The sequence below is a fragment of the Indicator indicator genome, chromosome 23 (genome assembly GCF_027791375.1).
Source record: "Indicator indicator isolate 239-I01 chromosome 23, UM_Iind_1.1, whole genome shotgun sequence".
Lineage (NCBI taxonomy): Eukaryota > Metazoa > Chordata > Aves > Piciformes > Indicatoridae > Indicator > Indicator indicator.
Genome location: NC_072032.1, coordinates 10,300,504 through 10,322,473, shown reverse-complemented (window position 1 = coordinate 10,322,473; position 21,970 = coordinate 10,300,504). Strand labels below are relative to the sequence as shown.

Sequence of the window (21,970 nt, the reverse complement as noted above, 5' to 3'; positions counted from 1 at the left end):
GAAAGACAACCATACTCCAAGTTAAAGTACAGTATTTAACATCTACATGAACAGTGAAATCAAAGTTACACAAACCATCACAAGGTACTGAACAATAATTGATCACTTTTATACAAAGTTTATTAAGATGTCCAGAAGAATAAATCTGAACAAAACACACAGCAAATAGTAATTAATTCAGAAGTACAAGGCAACTTAAAACATCGAGTATTTATGTAGTTGACAAATAAAAATACAGTGGTAATGACCATCCCTGAGCAGCACTGCATTTTATATATTGTAATATAGTTACTCAAATGTACCAGTGTATGCAGATATAAAATTGTTACCATTTGTTAAAAGAGGAAGACTGGAAGATAAGCAAATTGCCCTTTGAAAACGTGAAGTACAACTGGTTTTGTAAAATATTACATTTAAACAAATCAAGCTGTTAACTCACTCTACGAGCTACTTAATAGTAGTCCTAAATGCTTTTATTTTGGTTTGATCCTTGGTATCATACAGTGACAGTAACCTTTTCCTTAATGAAATAGAAGCAGCTGAATACAGTGTCTGTCTTTTTCATTACTGAACTTTTCATGTATTGTGCATTCAGCAATGGTGTGGATGTGAGCATCAGAATGAAGAACAGTCTCCTCCAACAGTCCAGACTCCAAGCAACAGTCGTAAGAAGTATTTTTTACCAAGTTTCAACACCCAGCTTCTACATTCTGCTATCTTCCAAAAGGTCTAAGCGTGCAAGTGTTTAAACATCAGGATCTATACAAAATGGTCTAGCAACTAGACAGTGCCCAGGTTTCCAGATACTTTAGTAGCTTAGCCAAGGTGAACAGACAGAAAATGTGATTTTATCTCCCCACCTCTGTGTGACTCATAGCATTTTGGTTAGAATTAGCCTCTTTATTGCTGAGGAAGAAAAGTGGCAACTTTATGAACAGGCACTGCTAAGAATGGAAATTTAATCTACAGAAGAAAAACATTCCAAATACTGAAAAATAGTGCATACATCAAAAGATTTTACTTTGTGCTTTTAATTTCTTTTTTAGTGTTAATATTATTCATTATATTGCTGGTTACTCATAACTTGATCTCTGGCTGTGGACAAACAATATCAACACAAGCAGAATCTATTTCACTGATGGCATTGCCAAATTATCAATGACATAAACGTCAGCCAGCTTTCGAGGTCCTTACCCCAATCCGTAACTTTTTTCAGACACTAGCATATGTAAAGTCAAGTGACTAGATAACAAAATATTTCCTACTGGTTAACACACACACATTACATTAGAAATTTGATAGATCAAGAAAGGTCTCCTGTGTCATCTATGAGATTCCAAATAACGACAATTTAGATTTTGATTCAAATGGAAATAATATAGCATTAAAAATGCACAACACGTGAATTAAGTATCAATTACTTGCAAACTAAACAACCTGCTTCAAGCAGGAAGGTGGACCAGGTGACCTCTGGAGACCTCAAATAGGATTTTGGACTATATAACAGACTTACTACCCATCTGCTTAATACTGAAATATGAGTAATAGCTTTACAAAGCAGTGATGAAATGCTTTATGTTTCTGAGAGAGGTAAAACATATCTATCTTTCAATTGTTCACTAATCAGTTTGTTTTTTTCCCAGCCACTGTCTGACCTAGAGGTATGTCCATTTGACTTACAAATCAAGTAGTCTAAGCATTATGGTATCAGAGTAAACAAGCAATATTAGAAATAACAAAAGTACTGGAATGTAGCAAGTGTGACATCCACTTTGCAGGATAACAGTTACTTGAATCCTTCACATGAAGCTGAAAGAAAAGAAAAATCAAATCCAACTTAACAAAATGCTGTAAAGCTGTATAGATGTTCAAGATGTGACTTGTGTTAATCAGATACTGGTTTGAATCACCAAGTAATAATTTGGCTCTAATCATTAAGGCAGTAATTATTTTGCCTAATACAGAATTAATAAATTGTCTAGCAGAATTTAGTTGGCTGTTCATATAGAAAACTAGACAGAACAAACAAACTTGATGCAGTTTGCATCGAGTAGTCTTAATGCAAACAAATGTATCCCAGGATACAGTGAAAAAAATCTGATTTAAGTAATGCGTTTTTCAGAAGTCTATAGGTGTTGTAGAGTATGACTTAAGTTAATTACCTCCTTAAAAAAAAAATTAGGTTTCTTGGTATCTAGAAAACAGAGGGGGAAATGTAATGCTAGTTTCAGTTTGTTTTTGCAAACAAAAGCTGTACTTCACTGTCCCAGACAGTAAATATGTTTTGCCTACAACTCTGGCACTACATGAGTCTGCACTCAGAATTGAGCACTGTCTCCTTCTTCTTACTGCACTCATAAAAATGCTGGAGGATCTTCTCACTGGAAGGGATTTGTGATGGCAAGCAAAACCACACAGGCTTCCACACATGAGAAGTACAGCAAACAAGACCTGCTGGAGGAGTCACTTCAGTGGATGACATAGACACCTGTGATACAGGGCATATCCCTCACTCTATTTACTGAGGCGTCTTTGATGTCTTCCTCAAGCTTTTTCAGTTTCACAGGATTAATTTGAATAGTATACTCTAACAAAAGATGTGAGAACCCCTTTTCAATGCAGCAGTTATTTAGAATTTATTTTTCAAGTCAACAAAATACCTGGTTTGGCCTTTGAAAGGTTGTTCTTTTTAGGAAGAACAAAGACTAGAACTTAGAAGAGAAAAAAGGTACTGTTCCCCTGAGGGTTCTCCTAGTAGTACTCCTCCAATTACTCTATAGGCCACAAAATGTCAGTATTCTAGAAGTGCACAGAAAACACACAGAAGGTACCCTTAAATGATCTTACAATCCTTAAACGTCTAACAAAGCAGTTCATGCAACAAGATAAATATTTTATGTGCTTAAACAATTCCATTATTTACCTGAATGACTTATCCCAGGAGTGACACAAACATCACAACACCCATAAACTGAATGAAGAGCAACATAGGTGTCATAAATGACCAGACAGGCCACAAGGCAACGTTGAAACTGGGAATAGAAACAGGAAGGTTTTGGTAAGTTTAAATTTGCTAAGTTAAATTGTCATACTATGGAAATTACAGCCAAACAAAGAAAATATGGCACAGGAGGAAACTGAATTTACATTACTCAACCTGGAAAAATACCTGTTTCTTTATAAAAACAAAACAAGAAGAGCCCAGCACCTACTTAATACATTGGTATTTTAGTGTATTTTACTGTTTAATTAGTTTAGTTCACTGTTTGTTTATTTAGTGACAACTCATCCTAGAACTCAATTGCACTCAAAGTGCAATTCTCTGGCAAGATATAAGCTCTTTAAAGCTCAGGCACTCTGGGACATGTTTTAATAGCCATGGTGGTGTTAGGTTAACAGTTGGACTTGCTCTCAAAGGTCTTTTCAGACCAAAACAATTATAGTCAGAAGTATAAGTTTCTGTATGTTTGCTGTTTATAGTTTGTCTGATAACTAAGAACTTTGCATTAGAAATTGATCAGGCATAATTTTTTCTCTTATAGAGAGAAAATTTTTGTCATAATTTGTAAATCTTACAAACAGTTGTCAAGAGGTGAGCAATTTACACTGACAAAGCTCCGGACTTCAGTTTTCCCATGAAATTTCAAGACAGAAATGATCTGGCAGATCTACAAGTACACTTAACATACAGTTTTGGCAGTAACTCTTGCCTTGTGGATGAATGTTCAAAGTGGAAGAAATGATGCTACATAGAACTGGTATTGCCACCAATACACTCAGCAGAATTGGAGAAGTTACAGTTCTCAGAAAAAGAGCCCATTAACAGAGTTGGACTTGCACAGGTTTAGCAGAATTTGTACACAGCGTTTGCACTTACCAAACTGCTGCTGCAATAAAGGTAGCTGTAGTGATTGGTATCAGTGCTGGGTACTTTGTGTCGTAGTCCTCAATTCCATGATACCACTCAAGATACATTATGCAGTACAAGGCAACAGATAAACATGCAGCCAGCAAACAACTGCCAGAGGCAAACCACCAGCTGTGGGGGGAAAGCATGTTAAAGTATGTAAGCACAGTCATAATGCAGCTCATATATTAATCTTCATTCTAGACTAGAAACAAAAAAAATATCTGTTCATGATGCAGCTTGGCCTAGAGTTCCTGTAGTGGGTTTTTTAAGCATTTTGCAAAATGCTTTTTGCCCTTCTAAAGCTGTCCAATGTACCTAATAAGTTGAGTTTAAACTTTTCAATGCAACATTCCTGTCATTTATTTTTCCCTCAGATAGTTTGGAAATGCAGTGCAATTGATCTTGTCAGTGATCTACTATAATTCCACACCAAAAATACTCTGTCAATCATGAAATAAAATAGGCTCCATTGCAAATGTGCTTCTCACTATAGACTACTGATAGAAATGCAACAGAAGTGTTGCAGAAAGCTTTAGCAAGAGTTCAAGTTTATGAACTCTCAAATTTAACAGACAAGCAGCATGAGTTTTCTTAATAGCAGCTGAAGAAAACCATAGAGAGACCCAGGCTTTCAAACTCAGAATCAGAAAAGACACAGCATAAATGATATAGAACAAAACACTTTTTAGCCTTTCTGTGGATATGCTTCAAGAGTAAGGTGAGAAAGCAGAATTTCAAGCATTTTGTTTACTTAAAAATTAGTTTAAAAGTAACAACTTAGATGGGCATCTCCTCCAACCTTCATGCTCAAGCAGGGTCACCTAGAGCTGGCTGGCCAGGACTGCGTTCAGATGGCTTTTCAGTATGCCCCTGAATGGAGACTCTATGATCCCTCTGGGCATCCCCTCTGAGTGTTCAGTCAGTCTCACAGTGAAAAAGTATTTCTTGATGTCCAGAGGGAACCTGCTGTATTTCAGGTTTTGCCTGTTGCCTCTGGTCCTGTCACTGGGCACCACTGAAAAGTGCCTGGATCTACCTTCTTTGCTCCTCCTTTTAGGTACTGATATGAACCCTCTGAACCTTCTCCAGGCTGAACATTCCCAGCTCTATTCCTACTGTAGATCATGTTTATCCAAGATTTAAAACGCAGTATTCAGATGTAACAAACTGAATATGTAAGATGAATATACAACTTCCTTCCGAAGAAAATATATCTTACCTATCTGCCTCAATAGTTTCTTTAACAGTGTTAAAAAAATCAAAGTAGTATGTCACAGCAATTGATGCCAAAATCCAGAATGCAGAGTGAATATTTAGTCTGTTAAGAGGCTTATTCCTGTTTTCTACAGCTGCAGACTCTTCTGTAAAAAAGAACATAAAGTCAGCCGTTATATGGAGCATGATTATAGAACAAGATACTTCATCCCTTAAATTCATTTCTCTTTGGAGATTCTTATACTCAGTATAACACTCTGTATTACAGACGAAGTATTCTAAAAAGCTCTGCACACTTCCTGCAATAGAACAGACTAAGCAAGGTACCTTTAGTTAAAAAAAAAAAAAGCACTATCAGCACATACTGTGTCTGGGTACACTTTTAGGAAATTAACAGCCGACTAGATTTTTAATAGTTAACTAATTAAAAATCTCCAGGTGTTACTAAAGCATTATCGATCTAGCATACAGAAAGTCAGGTTGGTATTTCAAATTACTTGTTCATTTGTGTTCTTTTCTACTTGCAAACTCATTTTAGGTATAAATAATTTTCTTGTACTCTACTGCAGTTACCAGAAGTGATTGTCAGCTTTTTTCAGGAGGTAACGTGATTCATGCCACATACCTTCAGCAGGTAAAACCACTGAAATTACACAGAAAAGTATGGGCCTGGAGCAGTTAAGTACTTCGTGCCCATTAAGAAATCCGCGGTTTCAAGTCTGTCACACAGCTCAGGTCTCCCTTTTCACATCCAACTCGCTGTCACGGCCACCCGAGGGAATACGTTGCGGGCTGTCAGTAGGCAGTATCCCACCGGCTGGGCAACGCGCCCGTTTACCGGAGAGCCCACATTCCCGCAGTGAGCAGGGCCCATCCTTTTTCCCCGGCTGGCGCTGCCTGTCACCGCCCCCCGCCCGGGTACTCCTGTCACACCACCTGGCTTCGCTCCCCACCCCGCAGCGTCTCAGTGCCCCAGGCTCGCGTCCCCGGCACCACCCACCGGCCGTCCCACCGCCCTCGAGGGGCGGCTGCGGCAGCAGCGGATCGCGGCACTCTGCGCCTCGCCGCAACGGGCGCCTGTGCCTCGGCAGAGGATCCCCGCCGGAGACGCCGGCCGCCATCTTGGGCCGCTCCGGCAGTGACGCCAGGGCGTGGCGGGAAGCGCGGCGGCCGCTGGGCGTGAAGGGAGACGGGCGCTGGGCGTGGGAAGGCGGCGGCGCAACCGGAACTGGCTTCAGTAGCCTTCGTGGCGGCTGCTGGTGCTCGTGGCGCTTGGGAAAGCAGACCTGGTCCCCGCGGCGGTGACCGGGAGCACAGTTGTGGTTGTGCACGGCTGTAGCAAGTGATCAGGACGTTAGTGTCCAAGTAAGAGATTTTAAATCACCAGAATCGCACAAATCTCCACTGAAAACTGTGATCAGGGTGACGTGAATCCAAGCGCAGCAGTGAGGTGTGTTCTGCCCAAATAGCTAAGAAAAAGGGGAGAATTGATGGCGTATAAATACTTTGCATGTCGTGTTCGGCAGACCAGATATTCCTGAGAACAGATGTTGGGAAAAATCCCCATTTTTCGTGACACACAGCAGTGGTTTAGTCAGAACAGGACTCAAATACAAAGCTCCTAGAGTTTCCAAGAACTAGAGGAATCCTACAATACTGAACACTCAACCGAATTTGCAGGACGACCTGGATAAAAGGTTGCATAGTGCCAGGGCGGGAACAAGATGGAGGCCGCTGCGCTCCTCCAGAGCTCAGCTGTGGCAAGTGATGCCCCAGGAATATATCAACACTATTTTGAGGTGCATTCTACTTTACTGGAGAAGCTAATTTTGCACAAGTTAGATTCTCTCTGACCTGCACTGGTTGTAAGTAGTTCTAGATCTGTTTGATAACCTTATCCAATGCTCTTTGTAATGAGTGGGAAAAAATGGGATTAGTATTAATAAAATAATAGATGTTGTGCATATATAAGCTAATTCATATGGTGTTAGAGCAGGTTTCACTTAGTAGACTTACATCACTTACTAGTGAAACTCTGTAAAAATACATAGGACTAATTTTTTTCGAACTTAATTATCACAACTTATGTTTGATTTGAACTGGGCATGTTGAAGTAATGGTGAATTTGACTTCCTCAGCGCATTCTACAGTTAGAAGAAAAGTAACGTTTGTCATATAACCCAATATGTAGGTACCCTGTGCTGTATAATCTACCTGGGGATGTTATCTTTTCAGCAAAGGGGCTGTTAATAGTAATTTAATAGGAAAAAAGAAATTAGTGTTTTCCTAAATATTCTGTTGCCTGTCTTACAGATAAGTGAGATTGTAGGGACAAGGGAAGCAAAAGTTCTGGTTATTCTTTATTACTGTGTGTTGAGTTTTGAGTAAATTCATCCTAAAATATACAAGAATGGAATATTATTTTGTTTTCTCTGCAGAAAGGCAGGCTTTCATTTACATCTGAATTTTATATGAGCCATGTTGTAGTGCATAGAAACTGTTTTCCCAGAAGGTGTCTCTTGTAAGGGTCAACCACGTCATAGTCCTTAGTAACTACAGTGATTATTTTTTATTTAGTTGGGTTGAATATTTTGAAATTAACAGCTTGTGGGAGCCTCTGAGCTCTGCTTTCTTAGCAATGTAAGAGAGGTTTCTTTGTTGTATTTTGCTTTGAGTGAAATGATTACCTCAGCCTTCACTTTCGTGATAGTGATTCAAATAAACAAAGGAAATCTCATACTTTCTTTGCAAAAGCTATTCATAGGAAATATCTTTGATTTAAATGTAGCAAATAAATAAATATGTATGCTTGGAAAGGTTAAGATCTGTCAGTGTTGTTAAACTGAAGACTCTTGTTTATGTACAGAGTAGGTATTGTGCAAAGAGCTGAAATAAGAGCTTCCCTTCCCTGACTCACTGTTGACCTTAACTGAGACCGATCATGTTCACTGTTTGTAGAGCTGAGATGTTTTCTGTGATCTTTTCACAGAGCTTCTCTGATTCAGAAATTATTAATCTGTTAGAGGGTAGATAACAATCAGGAGCTGAACTGAGACTGTTGCAAAATGAACCACATCATGAACAATGCATCTAAACAAGAGGCCTGTTGCAGATAAATAATTCTCGCAAATAAAAGTTTAAGAATCCCTACAGAAATGTTAGCAGGTATTTTAAAATATAGAGCTTAATTTGATATCTTTAGTTAATAGTCTGTGAGAGGAATTGGTGAATTTGAAGATTCTGTGAAGAAAAGGCACAAAGAGTAGAGTTTGAGGCGTTTTTTTTTCTTTACTGTATTCCTGGTCTGTCACATAACATGGATTCTTCCCACTTTTTCAGAAACTGATTTCAGCACCTTTGCATTCATTTCTTTTAAATAGAATGCTTTGTCAGCTAGCTGAATATTTTTAAATATCCAGGTTACACAGTTATAAGTAAAAGCTGAGTTTTACAGTCTAGTTGAATATATTGAAATTAATTTTCTTGTTGCTTGCGGAATATTTGCTATTTAGTGATTGGTTGTTTTAAGCTGATTTACAGGTAACTCTGGATGACATACACATGTGGTAGCTTTTTATGTGCCTTGACTGAGTACATATGAATTTTAAAATTAAAATTCCAAGTTGAATCATCACTTTTAGAAGGTCAACTTAGTGTTCTGCTATTCTAGCAAATGTTTGTAACTTTCCCCATCAGAGAAGTCAACAGCTAAATTGGCCCAAATATTACCTGTTCACAAAAGATATACTTGGAATTTTCCTAATTTCTCACTGGGGCTGGTTTATCTCACCACATGTTCATTTTTAGCTGAAGGAAGTTAGCTAGTGTATATATATTTTCCATTTAAAGGAATGACTGTGCAATATACACTCTGCTTTCTATTCATGACTAAGTAATAGTGAAGTGAGTGGTAATCTGCTTATTTTTCACTATCAGAAGTAAAAGGATTAGATGGGTAGAGATTCTTAATTAATCCTTTTTGAATGTTATTTTTGGAGTAAAGGACTGCATTATCCATTCTTGGCAATGAGCAAAAAAGTAAATACATTGTCTAACTCATCTAGTTAAGAAAAAAAGCTTTCAAACAGTACTACAATTCTCTTGCTTTCATCTGGAATTGTTTTGATTATTTTAAATTCATACAATGAAAAAAAAGGCAAAGGACTCAAAAGCACTTGATGTGAGTAACTTAATGCAGATCAGAAATACAACTAAAGGTTAAAATTCAATTGACTCTGAATGTGGTACATAAACAAACTATTGAACTCAAGCTGAATTCTCATGTGAGTATTAAATTACAGTGCAGCCCTGAATTGACCCTTTAGGAAGGAAACAATACATGTATTAGTGTGCTTGATACCAAGAGTGCACTATAAATAAGCATACAAACATTTGGACTTCATGAAATAAAACAGAAAAAATTAAAAACAGTTAAAAAGCTGAAGAGGACTTCTAAGAAAACAGAAGAACACTCCACATAATGTCATCTGATTTATCTGGGTGTGTTATTCTTCACCTTTAAAGTTGTCTGCAAATTACAAAAAAGTAGCTGTCCAGAACATTAATCCAAAGTACCTATTTCATGGAAGACCATTTCACCACTGTCAGCTGTCCTCTTTTAAAAGACTCAGTAGCTTCAGTGTTTAAATGTTGCCTTTTGCTATGATCAGCATTAAGAATATAAAACCTTGAATCTAAAACATGTAAACGAAACCCATGAAATAAATCTGGATAAACTATTCTTCTGAAGTTTGCTGTGTAGATCTTCCTGCACTCTCTCCTAAATAATTTATTGAGTTTAGTTTCACTCAACTATGCGTGCTTTCTTAGGGCATACAATGGCTCTCAAAATGTTTCCCTAAGACTACAGTTTAATGATACAAAGCATTTGGCAGCAATACTCCAGCTATAATTGTTCTTGATTACTCAGTCCCCAATAGTGGTGTATATAATACTGCTCAGTTTAAGCATTTGATCTGGTTTTAAAAGCCTGCAAAAATGCAGGGGCTGGTATAGAGGCAAAAACAAATGGCCACATGTGGGAGGGTGGGAAAGGGAACGCTTGGGAATTACTCTTAACTGATTTCCTCACTGAGGAAAAAAAATCTGTGTAACCATGCATCTGTAGTAATATGGACAAGAATTTCATACTTAGAGCATTTAGAAACATCCTAAAGATTTATTTTCTAAAAAAAATAATGATCACAGAACTAATTTACCCAGGAAAGGCTTATCAATTGTGGGAATGAGGATTCAAGATTATTATTCATTGCGTGTTTGCTTTACACAAGTACTGCTCTCTTCAGGCACGATGCTTTATTTCTGTATTTCTAGAGATTGGCTTTTCTTTTTTAGGCTTTGATAGCATATTAACAGACAGCAGTACTCTCAGAGAGAGAAAGGGAGAAAAATGTTTGTTGATGTAAATACAGAATTCAACAGTATCTCAATTTGAAGTTTTACCTGGAAAATACTTGTACAACTTCCTGTTACTGTTTTGACTGATCTGCTTAATGTGGACAGTTCTTTAAGATCATAGACTGAGTTCCTATTTTTTTCTTCTCATAGAAAACTTACCCAAGGCTAACCTCTGAAACTACTTAAGTTCTGAAAATTCACCAAAAAAGCTCAGCTTTGAAAGGTCATATTTCATAGTGTAAGACAAGGAAATTGTAGGAGAAAACAGTCCATAAAATGTCTTAGACTAAATGGTAGAATGAATAGACGGGGGGAAAAAATCAATGAAAAGCTCTAAGCATTAAGAGATGTCTGTAAATTCAGTAAAAGCTTTTATACTAGCAATTGATTTAGAAGTTCAAGGCAGAAATGCTGGAACAAAGTATTGGCTTCTAAGTGAAGCATTTGCTTTAATGGTAAGAAAGAAAACTCTACCAGAAAATTCTGGTCCTGTCTCACCCATGAAAAGCATTAGCCTTTGTCATGTGTGGATACATAGTGTCAATAGCTATGTATTCCTCCTTGAATTCTTCCTGATCATCAAGAGTCAAAGGCCAATAGAAGGTCAAAGAATCAAATGTATAAAAGTGCACTTCATGCTTTATGTTTATGCATTAATGGCAGGATTGTCAGAGTTCATTACATGGCTACTGCAAAGAACAGAATCTGCAATGCATAGTCCAGTGTTACCTTCCAGTGTTTGTGACCAAAATGAGGTGTAGTGGCGTGAATACTTTCAGATGAATTTCATGTTACCTGCTAAGAAAATCTCAGTACGTTTAAAAGCAGGTTTTTTTTTCTAATAAGTATATGAGAGTTGAACTTGGCTATAATCATGCCTCAATTAAGATTTTGACACTAATTTAGTACTAATTCCACTTACAAGTTTGAGAATGGTAGTTTAGTGGGTAGACATTCAGAGTCACAACTTCTTTCTGTTATTTTCAAGTCACTTCAGGAACTATAAAAGTACTATGGTCAGTTATTTTACTTCTACTGTATCTCAGATATGGAGTTAAATAGCAAGGGCAGTTTCTAAACAAAAGTTCTAATGAGAAGGGCAAAACATACAGTGTCTGTTTGAAGACTGGACCATTCTGTCTTCTAGAATAAATTTTAAAAGGAAGGATAAGTGGAAAAAAATGTTTGAGGAAGGACTAAGTTCTGTGATCTGCAGTCTTGCAGAAAGTATGTCCAGTCTAAGCAAAAAGCTTGAAGGTTTTTCAGCAGAAGCCCTGTGAAAGCGTAAGAGCACAAGGATACAGGTGCAAAAGGAATTATATCCCAACAACCACAAAGCAAAGCAGGAGGTTACAAGTGCAAAAGGAATTGTATCTTACCAGGTACAATGAAAAGTTACTACTAAAACTTCCTCTAGTCCAAGTGAAATTTAGAATTCAATATAAAATAACACTTCCTGTAAAAGTACTAATGGGAAACATAATATGCTGCTTTTCTTGGCTGACAGAGCAGAGAAAGAAACTCAGAGGACTTATTCTTGATTTTTCTTAAAGGCTAAATTGGGAGAAGAAAGAGGTAAATGTTGAACATATTGACTAAGATATCTTGTAACCTTGTGAATACAGCTCAATGTATAGAACAATATGCCTTCTTTTTGCTTATCTCACACAAAAAGTTTAATATTTTCTATCTTATTTCCTTAATGAGGGTGAGTGTTACAGCTTTAAAAGTTTCCGCATGAAATCATGTACTGGCTCTCTGTATCCTGTGGTCATCAGCTATAAGCCACTACTCATGTTGGGGTCTGACTGCATTGTACTGATGCAATCAGAGGATTGCACCAGGTGGGAGGATCAGTTTTCCCTGTGAGAGGAAGAAGGAGCTACTTCAATGCACCCGTACAGTGGAAGGTTGAGCACAACAAATAAGTAGCTGTCCTTTGAAGTTTTATTCTTTCACTGATAACTCCCTGCTTAAATGCTTATGCTATACTTGTAAGGAAAGCCACTAGCTTTAAACAGTTTTCTAGTTTACAATACTTCCTTCCCCACCCTACCACGAAGACTTCCCAGAAACTATTTTAGACAGGAAAATTCTAATAGTAAGTATATTTTATTATGGAGATACATTATCATGGTCAGAGACCAATACACCAAACAGAAAGAAAAATATAGCTATGAAGCACATTGCTCCTCTTACCCCTTCTTTCTGCTAACAGACTAGAAGATAATACTGCTGTAATTACAACAGGACTTACTTGCAGTAGACTCCCACTAGTGGCCATCATTAGAGGCACCAAAGTGACCCATGTCTGCCAAATCATTAGGAAAAAAAATGAATAGCAGCTAGTGCTGCTTTGCCCTTTACACAGAGAGGGGAAGACACAAAAGTCACTTTTACTACCCATGTAGACACTGCTAGCACAACCATGGCAGTTCATAGGGGACGTCAGACATTTAAGTGATTAAGAATCACAAGTTACTGCAGGAAAGAATGCCATGGTCAAATCCTGCTCAGCATATCTGCATGCTGTTAATTTGATAGTCCTTACTTTCAGCTTTAAACTACTTTATGCTGTTTCTGAACATTTAGTCTGCTGCTTTGCTTCATTCAGTGATCACTGACGCCTTGAGCATCAGACACCAGAACTCTGCAATGACAGAACCCAGCATCTGGTTCTCTGCTAGAACACATCAAAAGAATTTCAGAGGTTCTTTCAGACTTGTTTCTGTCCAAAGAAAGTGCAATGCTTTTCATGAGCAGAAACCATTATTCTCCTGAGCTGCAGAAGATAACTTGCAACACTCCAAAGTAAGAATTTAGTGTGAATATTTATTTTTAAATGTATAGCAAACCAAATCCAAACTGCCCTTACCAGTTTGAAAAAGGAAAAAAAAGGTGCAGCTGAGTTCATGAGCATGTGAAGAAAATAGGCATTTATTTTAAAAGCACCCGAGTAATGCAAGTTCTAAAGGACAAACTTTGAACAATTGCTGTATCAAACTCTTCAGGGTTTCAATGTAACAGTTTTTATGGTAAAATAAATACACTGTCTGAACAGCACTGAATTAATTGCAATTTCACTGACAAGAACTCGTTCTTTTATATGTTCTTTCCTAAATTAAAAACAACAAAAAGAACTCTAAGCTTTTCAAATGTGTTCAAACAATTTCTCAAGGTTTCTTCATGTCTGTAAGTAATTTTTTTCTATTTATCTCCATTGCCATTTTCATGAGTTAACAACAAAGAGATCTTGAATTTATTAAGTATTTTTATTGTAACTTTCATAATAAACGAGACAAATATGTACTCAGGAAAACTGGATCCAGTGTATCAGGTTTTTGGTTTGGGTTGGGTTTTTTTGTATTTACACTTCTACTATATTCAGTATTTCTATAAATTCAGGTATTTTCATTATGGACTTGTATTAAAAAATATCTGCTTGAAATCACTACAATTTTCTGAAACTGTACTGCAAGAAATTTTCACTGCCTTCTACCACTGTTTTAAACAAATTACTTTGTACAGTAGGAAACTCCCTATCTGGAACTATTTTGTGTTGGATTACAACACTGTAAACTGCAAGTAGTCTTCCCCAGTCACCTGTCTTGTACATACATTTAAGTTTTTTGGCCTGCCTAAATTGTTTCAGTGATTTCAGTATAATGGCCTCCTCAAATATACAATCATAAAGTGGTAATATTTATTATATTTAGGGTTGTGTTTTGAAGTAATTTATTGCATCAGTCGGTTTTTAGTGACCACTTGTACTGAAGTCAGTTGCAGTACTAATTAAGTCACTCAGCAGCTATGAAGATACTGGTAACTTGGTCTTTAAATTCTCACTGAATGTGCAGTATTCCACACACAAACTTGACAGACGCTTTCATTATGTCTGTCATAATGACATACATACACAGAATTAACACAGCTGCACTGGGTAAAGAAGATGTTAGTCACACCATTTTGAATTTTATCATAATAAAGCATTTATTCCATGTGGTAGACTTGGCAGTGCTAGGTTTATGGTTTGCCTCAATGATCTTGAAGGGTCTTTTCCAACCTAAATGATCCTATGAGTTTATGGTGGGCTTTTGGATATGAAAAAAATCTATTTGCTCTTACAACAGTTTCTGCAAAATCCACATAACCCAGGTCCTGATAAACATTCATGCCTGTAAGTTATATCCATTACTGAAAGAATTTTAATACAGTAAGCATCAATTATTTTCACTTCCTCTTAAAAATGGTACCCAAAAATATACATTTTCCATTAAATTAAAAAAAAAACCCAACATCTGAAAATGTTCTGTGATAAATCTAGAAAAAGAGGAATCCAGTCCTAGAAGATAAATTCAGCTTTCACATACACAAATTGAAACCAATGCTCAGATATGCACAGCTGAGAGAAGAAGTGGACTCTGCAAGATTAAAATGCAAACATTATGCAAAGTATGCAAGCTGTTATTTCAAGAGTTTAACTTTGTCCTTTAAAACTTTGAATTTGGGATTGTTATTTACTTTCTTATTAAATATGACTAGAATGTCCTCTTCTGATTTGTGATGTTCACCAGCTACTGCGTAGTACTGAGCTATAACCTGCACAAAGACAGAGGAAAGGTTTCAGTTAGTCAAGATGATTCCGCTTTAAGAAATAATACATTCATGTTACTGCAGGAAAAGCAGCATGGAAGCTATTGTGCTATTATTCCTTTGTAGAATTAGCACTGGATTTCCTCTGCAGTACAATGAAGAGCTGGTCTTTTAGTTTACTGTCAACTGATATTCTGTTAAATAATGTCAAACTCTTTTTTTGCTGACATGAGGCAGGATTTTACAAACTTAAAACATTACAGAAAGAAGCTCCCAAAGAGAAATTAAACTCCCCATGTCGTGCAGTACCTTTTTTCTTAGTTTTTTAATTGAAATTTCATTGTCTGGAGCCTGTTTCAGAACAGCTTTGATGGTCCCCTTCCAGTTGAATTTACCTAGAAAATAATGAGGTGTACAACAATGTTAGTAAAAATAGGTATTTCAGATCTTCCCCAATGGGAACCAGCCTTCAATCTCCTTGTTTTGGAACCAGCTCAGCCACCACAACAGTTGGTATTTTACTGACGCTACAATGCCAAGGTATCTTAAACAGCAGGTCAGGTAGGCTGTTTCTGTTATGCTAGGATAGACAGGAAGAACCAACATCCTGTTGGAGTTAGGCTCAGGATTGCTCTTCCATAACTTCTGCGCTTCAGCTGTTATGCAACAACTCTTAATACAGAAATAGTTGGGAAGATCCTGCCTCCTCGCCCTGAGAGCACACAGCCGTGTCACACACTTCAGAGGTCATTAATTGGTAGTTTCCAAATAAGCTGTATGTTTGAATACAGACATTCCCCAGCAGTAACAGTGTGCTGGGTGACAGGCATGAGTAGGTTTATTTAAGTATAAACTAAGGCCCAACACGGCTGAAGTCAAATTTATGATTCACTAAGCAAAAGTGAGGATGTAAGAGATTTAAGAGAACCCTTTTTCTTCTAAGTTGGCTAAGGTGCATGGCAGCAGGAAAGAGACCTGCTGTGGTGAAACAATGGTTCCAAATTCTTCACTGCCCAGTCAGTACAGTAGAAGCAACAAATGAGAGAAGTTGTTCAATGGCAAGAGTGTAGCACAGGCTGCTTGCTCTGGAAAAGATTAGTATGCTGTATAGACATACATGCCTACTGAAGCTCAATCTATTTCATGGCTTGAGGCAAAAAAGCACCATGTTTATATTCTGCCCTGAAATCTTTTGCAGAAGAGTTTTGCAGCTATCTCATCTGATCCTTCAAGAATACCTTTTTCTGTTCCCACAGTTTCTTCATTGCCATTGGTGTTTTCTAATTCCACGTCTTCTGAAACGTTTTCAGCCTTCTTTCTCTTTGTTGGCATATGAGCTTCCTCTAGAGATACAATCGGATAAACACACACAAAAAAAAAAATCATAAAACTAGAAGAAAAGTTCTGATGTGACTTCAAGTTTCTGCTCTTGTAACATGACCTTGTATTTACCAGGAGGTTCAGATTTTATAAAAGGACTGTGTAACCACAGTGTTAAAAAATAATCTGATTTTCTTACGCAATTTAACACTTAAATTCTACTTCAGCAGATTATTCAGCTTTAAGGCATCTGGAGAACAAACCAAAATAGAAGGTGTAGGATGGATACCTTCTGCATGCTTATGTTTGCGTTTCTTTACATTTGTTTCCTCTTCTGTGTCACTCTGTTGGCCATTTCCATTTATTTCAAATTCATTCTCCAAGCTCTCCTTTCCTTTTTTGGATTTTTTACTCTTTTTTGTTTCTGACTGGTTTTCTAATTTCAGGTCTTTTTTCTCCTTCTTTTTGTTCTTTTGTCTCTCTTCTTTTCGCTCTCTCTTATTCTTTTTCCTTTCAATTTCATCATCTGCAATTCCATTTTCTCCTGCCATTGTTTTTTCCTCAGTTTCTGCTGAGTGCCCTCCTTGTTTCTGTTGTGGCTTGCCTTGCTCTTTTTCAGTTGAAATCTTTTGATGAAAGATAAAATATTACAATTTTAACTGCAACTTTTTTCTACTGCATCACTCATGAACACTAATATCCTGAATTCAAGAAGGGATTCATATCAAACCTATGCCTGCACTCCTCCTCAAAAGCAGCTATGGAGGGGAGAGCATGTTCACATCAACAAAGAAAGCTTCTGTAACAGCTTTCTAGTAGCAGTAATAGATGCAAACAGTGAAAACAATCCCCTACCAAAACATGCTAAGCTAGTACTGAAATAACAAAGAATTAGGCACTGAAGAAATAGGTCATTGTGAGTCCATGATTTGGACACAGAAGTGGAAGGAATTTGCACCAGAGTCTGGATGATCTCATCTCTCTCCACTAATAGGCAAACTAGGTGCTGTCAATTTGCTGCTCTCATACACATAAATTGGAGGCCGATAAAGTTCTGAAAATATAATGGTTTATTCCTTCTTAGTGTGGTAAAAGACTGGATCCACTACATTTTCCCTTTTCCTTATGTACTAATAGCACAGAATAAAGTTAAATTAACCTTCTGATTATCGTGCCACAATGGCTTCCAAGTTTTTAATCACAATCTGCTCAGTATGCACAACTACTTCAGCAACAGTATGTTCCATCAACTGCCAACTCAGCCTCGGAATAGTACATTATAATATAATCCATTCTAACAATGGGAGACAATACTTCTACAAAGAGACTCTGAAAGGTTTTCCTTCCAGCAGTTTTGACTGCTTTTCTAACTTAACTTACATTTCTGTTTGCTTCTGAGAAAATATCCCACACCTGGTCTTGCAAAGTGCTGTCAGCAATTCTCAAACTGTTCTTCATCCAATTCTGTGAAGGCAAAACCCAACAATAACTGAAAAGGTGGATCTCTGATTTTTTTTTTCTTGATTACCGTATATCTGGGTTTTGGTTTTCAATTAAGAATTTAATCACTTCCTCTGAGTAAGATCTGGTTAGACATTCAATTTCTGTGAATCTCATAATCTCCATGCTAAATTGTTCCATGTAATGCCCATATACTGTTATAAGGCATCTCAATTGCTTCACCAGTAGTAAACCAGAAGAGGTAGAGAAAACAACCTTCAAGCTTTTGAACACAGCTGGTTATGCTTTTGAATACAGCTGGTTATATTTATGCCCTACCAATCCTTATGACTGTTCCCATGAGTTAAAGTAGAAAAGTATTCTAACCTTCACCTCACCAAGCAGCAATTTCACTGCAGCTCTATTAAGTTCTGAGTGCTTTGGAAGCAATCAATTTCTTCTCTCAGCCTCACAACTTGAGGCACACAACAAAGGAAAAATAAAATAATTTTTTAAAAGGCCAGCTTGTCAGTAATTTACTGATATCACATGAAACACCTGGAGTTTGCTTTAGCTGTGATGTGATGTTTAGTGAAGCATGTAGTGTGGGAGATCCTGTCAGAATACTGAACTACAGAGCCACAGAAGTAAGAATCTTTTACAACAATGACTAAGAATTTGGACATTAAATAGAAATTTCAAATAGAAAAAAAAAGGTATTAAAAAAATAACAAGCCTGCAAATGAAAATTCAACTTGAATGGCGAGTCTCTGGCTCAATACCTAATTAAAATGGCACACAAAGAGTCCTTAAAAACATTGCCTAAATGAAACTCAGCTATTACACCACCAATTTACCAGTGCCCAAGCAAGGAATTTGTCCCACCTTTGTTAAAACTCCCCAAGAAAGTATATTTTTAAGCTCACCGCATGGATTACTACAAATCTCTATTAAAATGTACCTGAAATTTTACTTTTTTTCTTGGAATATTATCAAAGACACGCATTTGCTCCAGAATGTTCCGCACTTTAGGGTTTATATTTGGCTTCTTCATTACTTCATGGATTTTCTGAATGAAGAAGACCAGAATTAAATCAGTGAAGGAGTAAATGATACATGCAAGGTATGCAGGCTGGAAACACATTGGACAGAAACCCCCCTGAACAGTGTAACCTGCTCAGAATTGTTTTTCCCTTGTATATTGAATATTAATCTTGGGTTTTATGACAGATCATAAGATGCATCAGTTATCACTATAAATATGTGTCCCTCTATAGTAAGCAGAGGCAAGCAGGACTTCTCACCAATGCTTGCTGATGTACAAGTTACAACCTGTAATAAAAGCATTTTAAAGTAACTATATCACATGCAGGATTCTTGCAGCATGAAAAAGACCTGCATTGAGAAAAGCAATTGTCAGCTGATTGGTTTTTGCAAATTTCTGGAGTTAAATCTGTAAAATCAGGCTAACTTTGAGGCCAATAGTTTGACACATTTCTTTTGGCACCAGTGCCAGCTTCAGCCACCATTAATCCCTGGAAGACAGCCCAGGCATATTCCTATGCTACAGATGCCAGCACAAGAAATGAAAATGCCAGCATGATAATCAGAAGCAGTCAAGAAAACCCAACCAAAACCACTAGTTATTTATCACATCTGCATAGAATACAAAACCTTACCTGAATCCACTCCTGTTGTTTAGCATCTCCTTTGTTAGTTTTGGCTTCAAAATCTTTTCCACCATATTTCTGGTCTTCACTTACACACCTCACATGTTCCTTATAATCATCACCCCTGAACACAGAGATTTTTAATTGCAGTTCACTAAGTGCTTCAGTCCTTCAAACTATGCAAGTCTTATCTAATCAACAAACCAAAGTAATATCATCTGAACCGTAACGCTGTCAGTACTTGTGAGTTAACTTTGACATGCTTACAGCACATGCTTAGAAGGGTGCTGACGTTTCTGTCATGCTGCAGCCTTCAGTGAAAATTTCTGATGGGCAAAATCAGACCTGATTCTTCAGGATGCTGCTGCTTTCCTTCGTGACTCCATAACATACACATTTGTACATGTGACATATGCAAAGCTCTTAACACACCTCTGTCTTATTACTTGCATCAATATACTTTAAAGGTAGAAAAGTAAATGAAAAATGCTTGCAGAAACTCAGTTCCTAAATATGGGTCTATTAATGTGGTAGTGCAGTTCTGACTGATACGTAAGGAATGAAGATCTCAATCTATTGTCAATGAAGCATTGAGAAATATAATAACTTGAAGACAATCTTATTTTCTCACATGAATTCATGTATTTATATTTTGAAAGCAGACAGCACTTCTCAAGTGACAACCACATTCTGAATTTTTGATGCTACTGCAGCAGCAGAAAATGTAACATCTGTTGATCAGAATTTGAAAGCATTGTCCCTTAATAACTGCAAAAGATGAAACTGCAACTGTTTACTGTGTAGTTGGGTTGTCTGTGCAGTTTGAACATGAATGATTAAATTTAAAACGATAAAAACCAACCAAACAAAACATGTAGAATTCTTAACTACAAATATGAATTATTTAGAAACCATCAATTCTAATAGATCTTAGCAAAATCTTGTATTTGTGACAACCACTGCACAGCGAGTAAGCCTATGTCCCACCCTTTACCTACCAGAAATCCTTCCCACAATCCATGCAAGAAAGGCACTGACAGTTTCTGCAGATATTCACATGTTTTTCAACTTGTGCTTTCTTTACAGATTCTCCACACGCGTTGCAAGTGAAAACTACCATGTTGGTGAGTAGTCAGTAGCTTCTATCAAATGGGTACAATCTTTCTCCTCCCCACAGCACAGTCCTAGAAATACAAGGAGGGCGTCTTATTTTCAGAGCTTTAAAGAAACACTTGAATGGCCAGAAAGAAATGCAACCGTGCGTCCACTAAGAGAAACTGTAAGCAGTTAGATGTTGCACGTGGAAAAGTTCAGAAAGAAAAACTCATTTCGCCCGATTCTTTGAGCACAAGGGAAACCTGTAACATGTAACTAGGATCCCTCCGTTAACGCCACACCATGCCGATACGCTTCGCAGGCGGCGATTTCGCGGTCATTCCTCGTTTCCCGGCCCTTCCGTTGCGATCCACGTAGCAGACCCCTCTCCGCCGGGGCCACAGGGCTGGAAAACCGGGTCGGTCGCTACCCCTGGCCTCTCCCGCTCCCCGGCCGCGGCAGAGCTGCTACTGCGCCGCATGACCTCGCTCCCCACTACCGCTGCCTACCCTCTCGCCCCGCACCTCAGCCGCCACTTCCAACGGCTGCCCAATGCAGCACATGCAACCACCGCAGCCCCGGCTCTGCCGCTCTGCGCCTGCGCGGTCCCACCGCGGAAGCGGAAGCAGAGGGGGCGGAAGTGGCGGGCTGAGGCTGATGGTGGGACTGGGAAAGCGGCCGAGTGGCCGCGCGGAGATGGAGTTGGGAGGTGGCCGGAGCTGGTAAGCGTTGGGTTGAGCTGGGTTGTCTCCTTCCCCTTGTCCGCTCTCCCTGCTTCTGCCAAGGCCGCGCCGCGTTTCCGCCGCGGGCTGTGTGGGCGTTGCGCTCGTGTCCTTCCGCCGCGGCGGATGGCGCTCGGCCTGCCTTCAGCGCCGTTTCCCGGCGACTGCTCGGACTCTGGTAACGCTCGCTCTTCTCCGGCCTGCGGTGTCTCCGCGCCTTCCCGCAGTGCCGCCTTGTTTCCTGCTGACGGCACAATGCCTGTCCTTTCTTCTGTGCCCGTTTTTCTGAGACCAACCCTTTCCCTATTCCTCTTGTCTGTGCTACATCTCGAGCCTGAGCTTTAGCTAGGCCGGGCTGAGGGGAGCTTGAAATGACAGTTGAAGCATAAATAACATAAATGTTGGGAGATGGGCACCGGATGGTTGAGAGTCTGAATACACAAGTTGTTAGAGTATTGGCAGGATGCTGTGTTAGGAGACATACACAAAGAGCAATTATCTGGCAAACAGATGTGATTTCTCTTATTTTTAGGCCTCGTAAAAGGCGTAAGAATAGACAGGAAAAAAGTATGATAGCCCACCTTACT

General features: G+C 38.3%; 2 protein-coding genes across 2 annotated transcripts; both read right to left on the bottom strand.

The window, feature by feature from the left end:
* Positions 1 to 1,731: 1,731 nt before the first annotated feature.
* On the bottom strand, positions 1,732 to 12,827 carry TMEM128 (transmembrane protein 128). The gene is made up of 6 exons (XM_054391431.1): positions 12,743 to 12,827; positions 6,126 to 6,458; positions 5,130 to 5,271; positions 3,878 to 4,039; positions 2,924 to 3,032; positions 1,732 to 1,809 (listed from the first exon to the last, which is right to left on the bottom strand). The coding sequence occupies exons 1-5, from the start codon at positions 12,825 to 12,827 to the stop codon at positions 2,933 to 2,935; spliced, it is 822 nt and encodes a 273-aa protein (XP_054247406.1). The 3' UTR covers positions 1,732 to 1,809; positions 2,924 to 2,932.
* A 2,057-nt stretch (positions 12,828 to 14,884) lies between these two features.
* On the bottom strand, positions 14,885 to 20,686 carry LYAR (Ly1 antibody reactive). Its single transcript, XM_054391591.1, has 8 exons — positions 20,565 to 20,686; positions 19,576 to 19,690; positions 18,858 to 18,965; positions 17,837 to 17,920; positions 16,746 to 17,082; positions 16,375 to 16,479; positions 15,446 to 15,531; positions 14,885 to 15,142 (listed from the first exon to the last, which is right to left on the bottom strand). Exons 1-8 carry the CDS (start codon positions 20,684 to 20,686, stop codon positions 15,008 to 15,010), a joined length of 1,092 nt encoding a protein of 363 aa, XP_054247566.1. The 3' UTR covers positions 14,885 to 15,007.
* Positions 20,687 to 21,970: the final 1,284 nt, after the last annotated feature.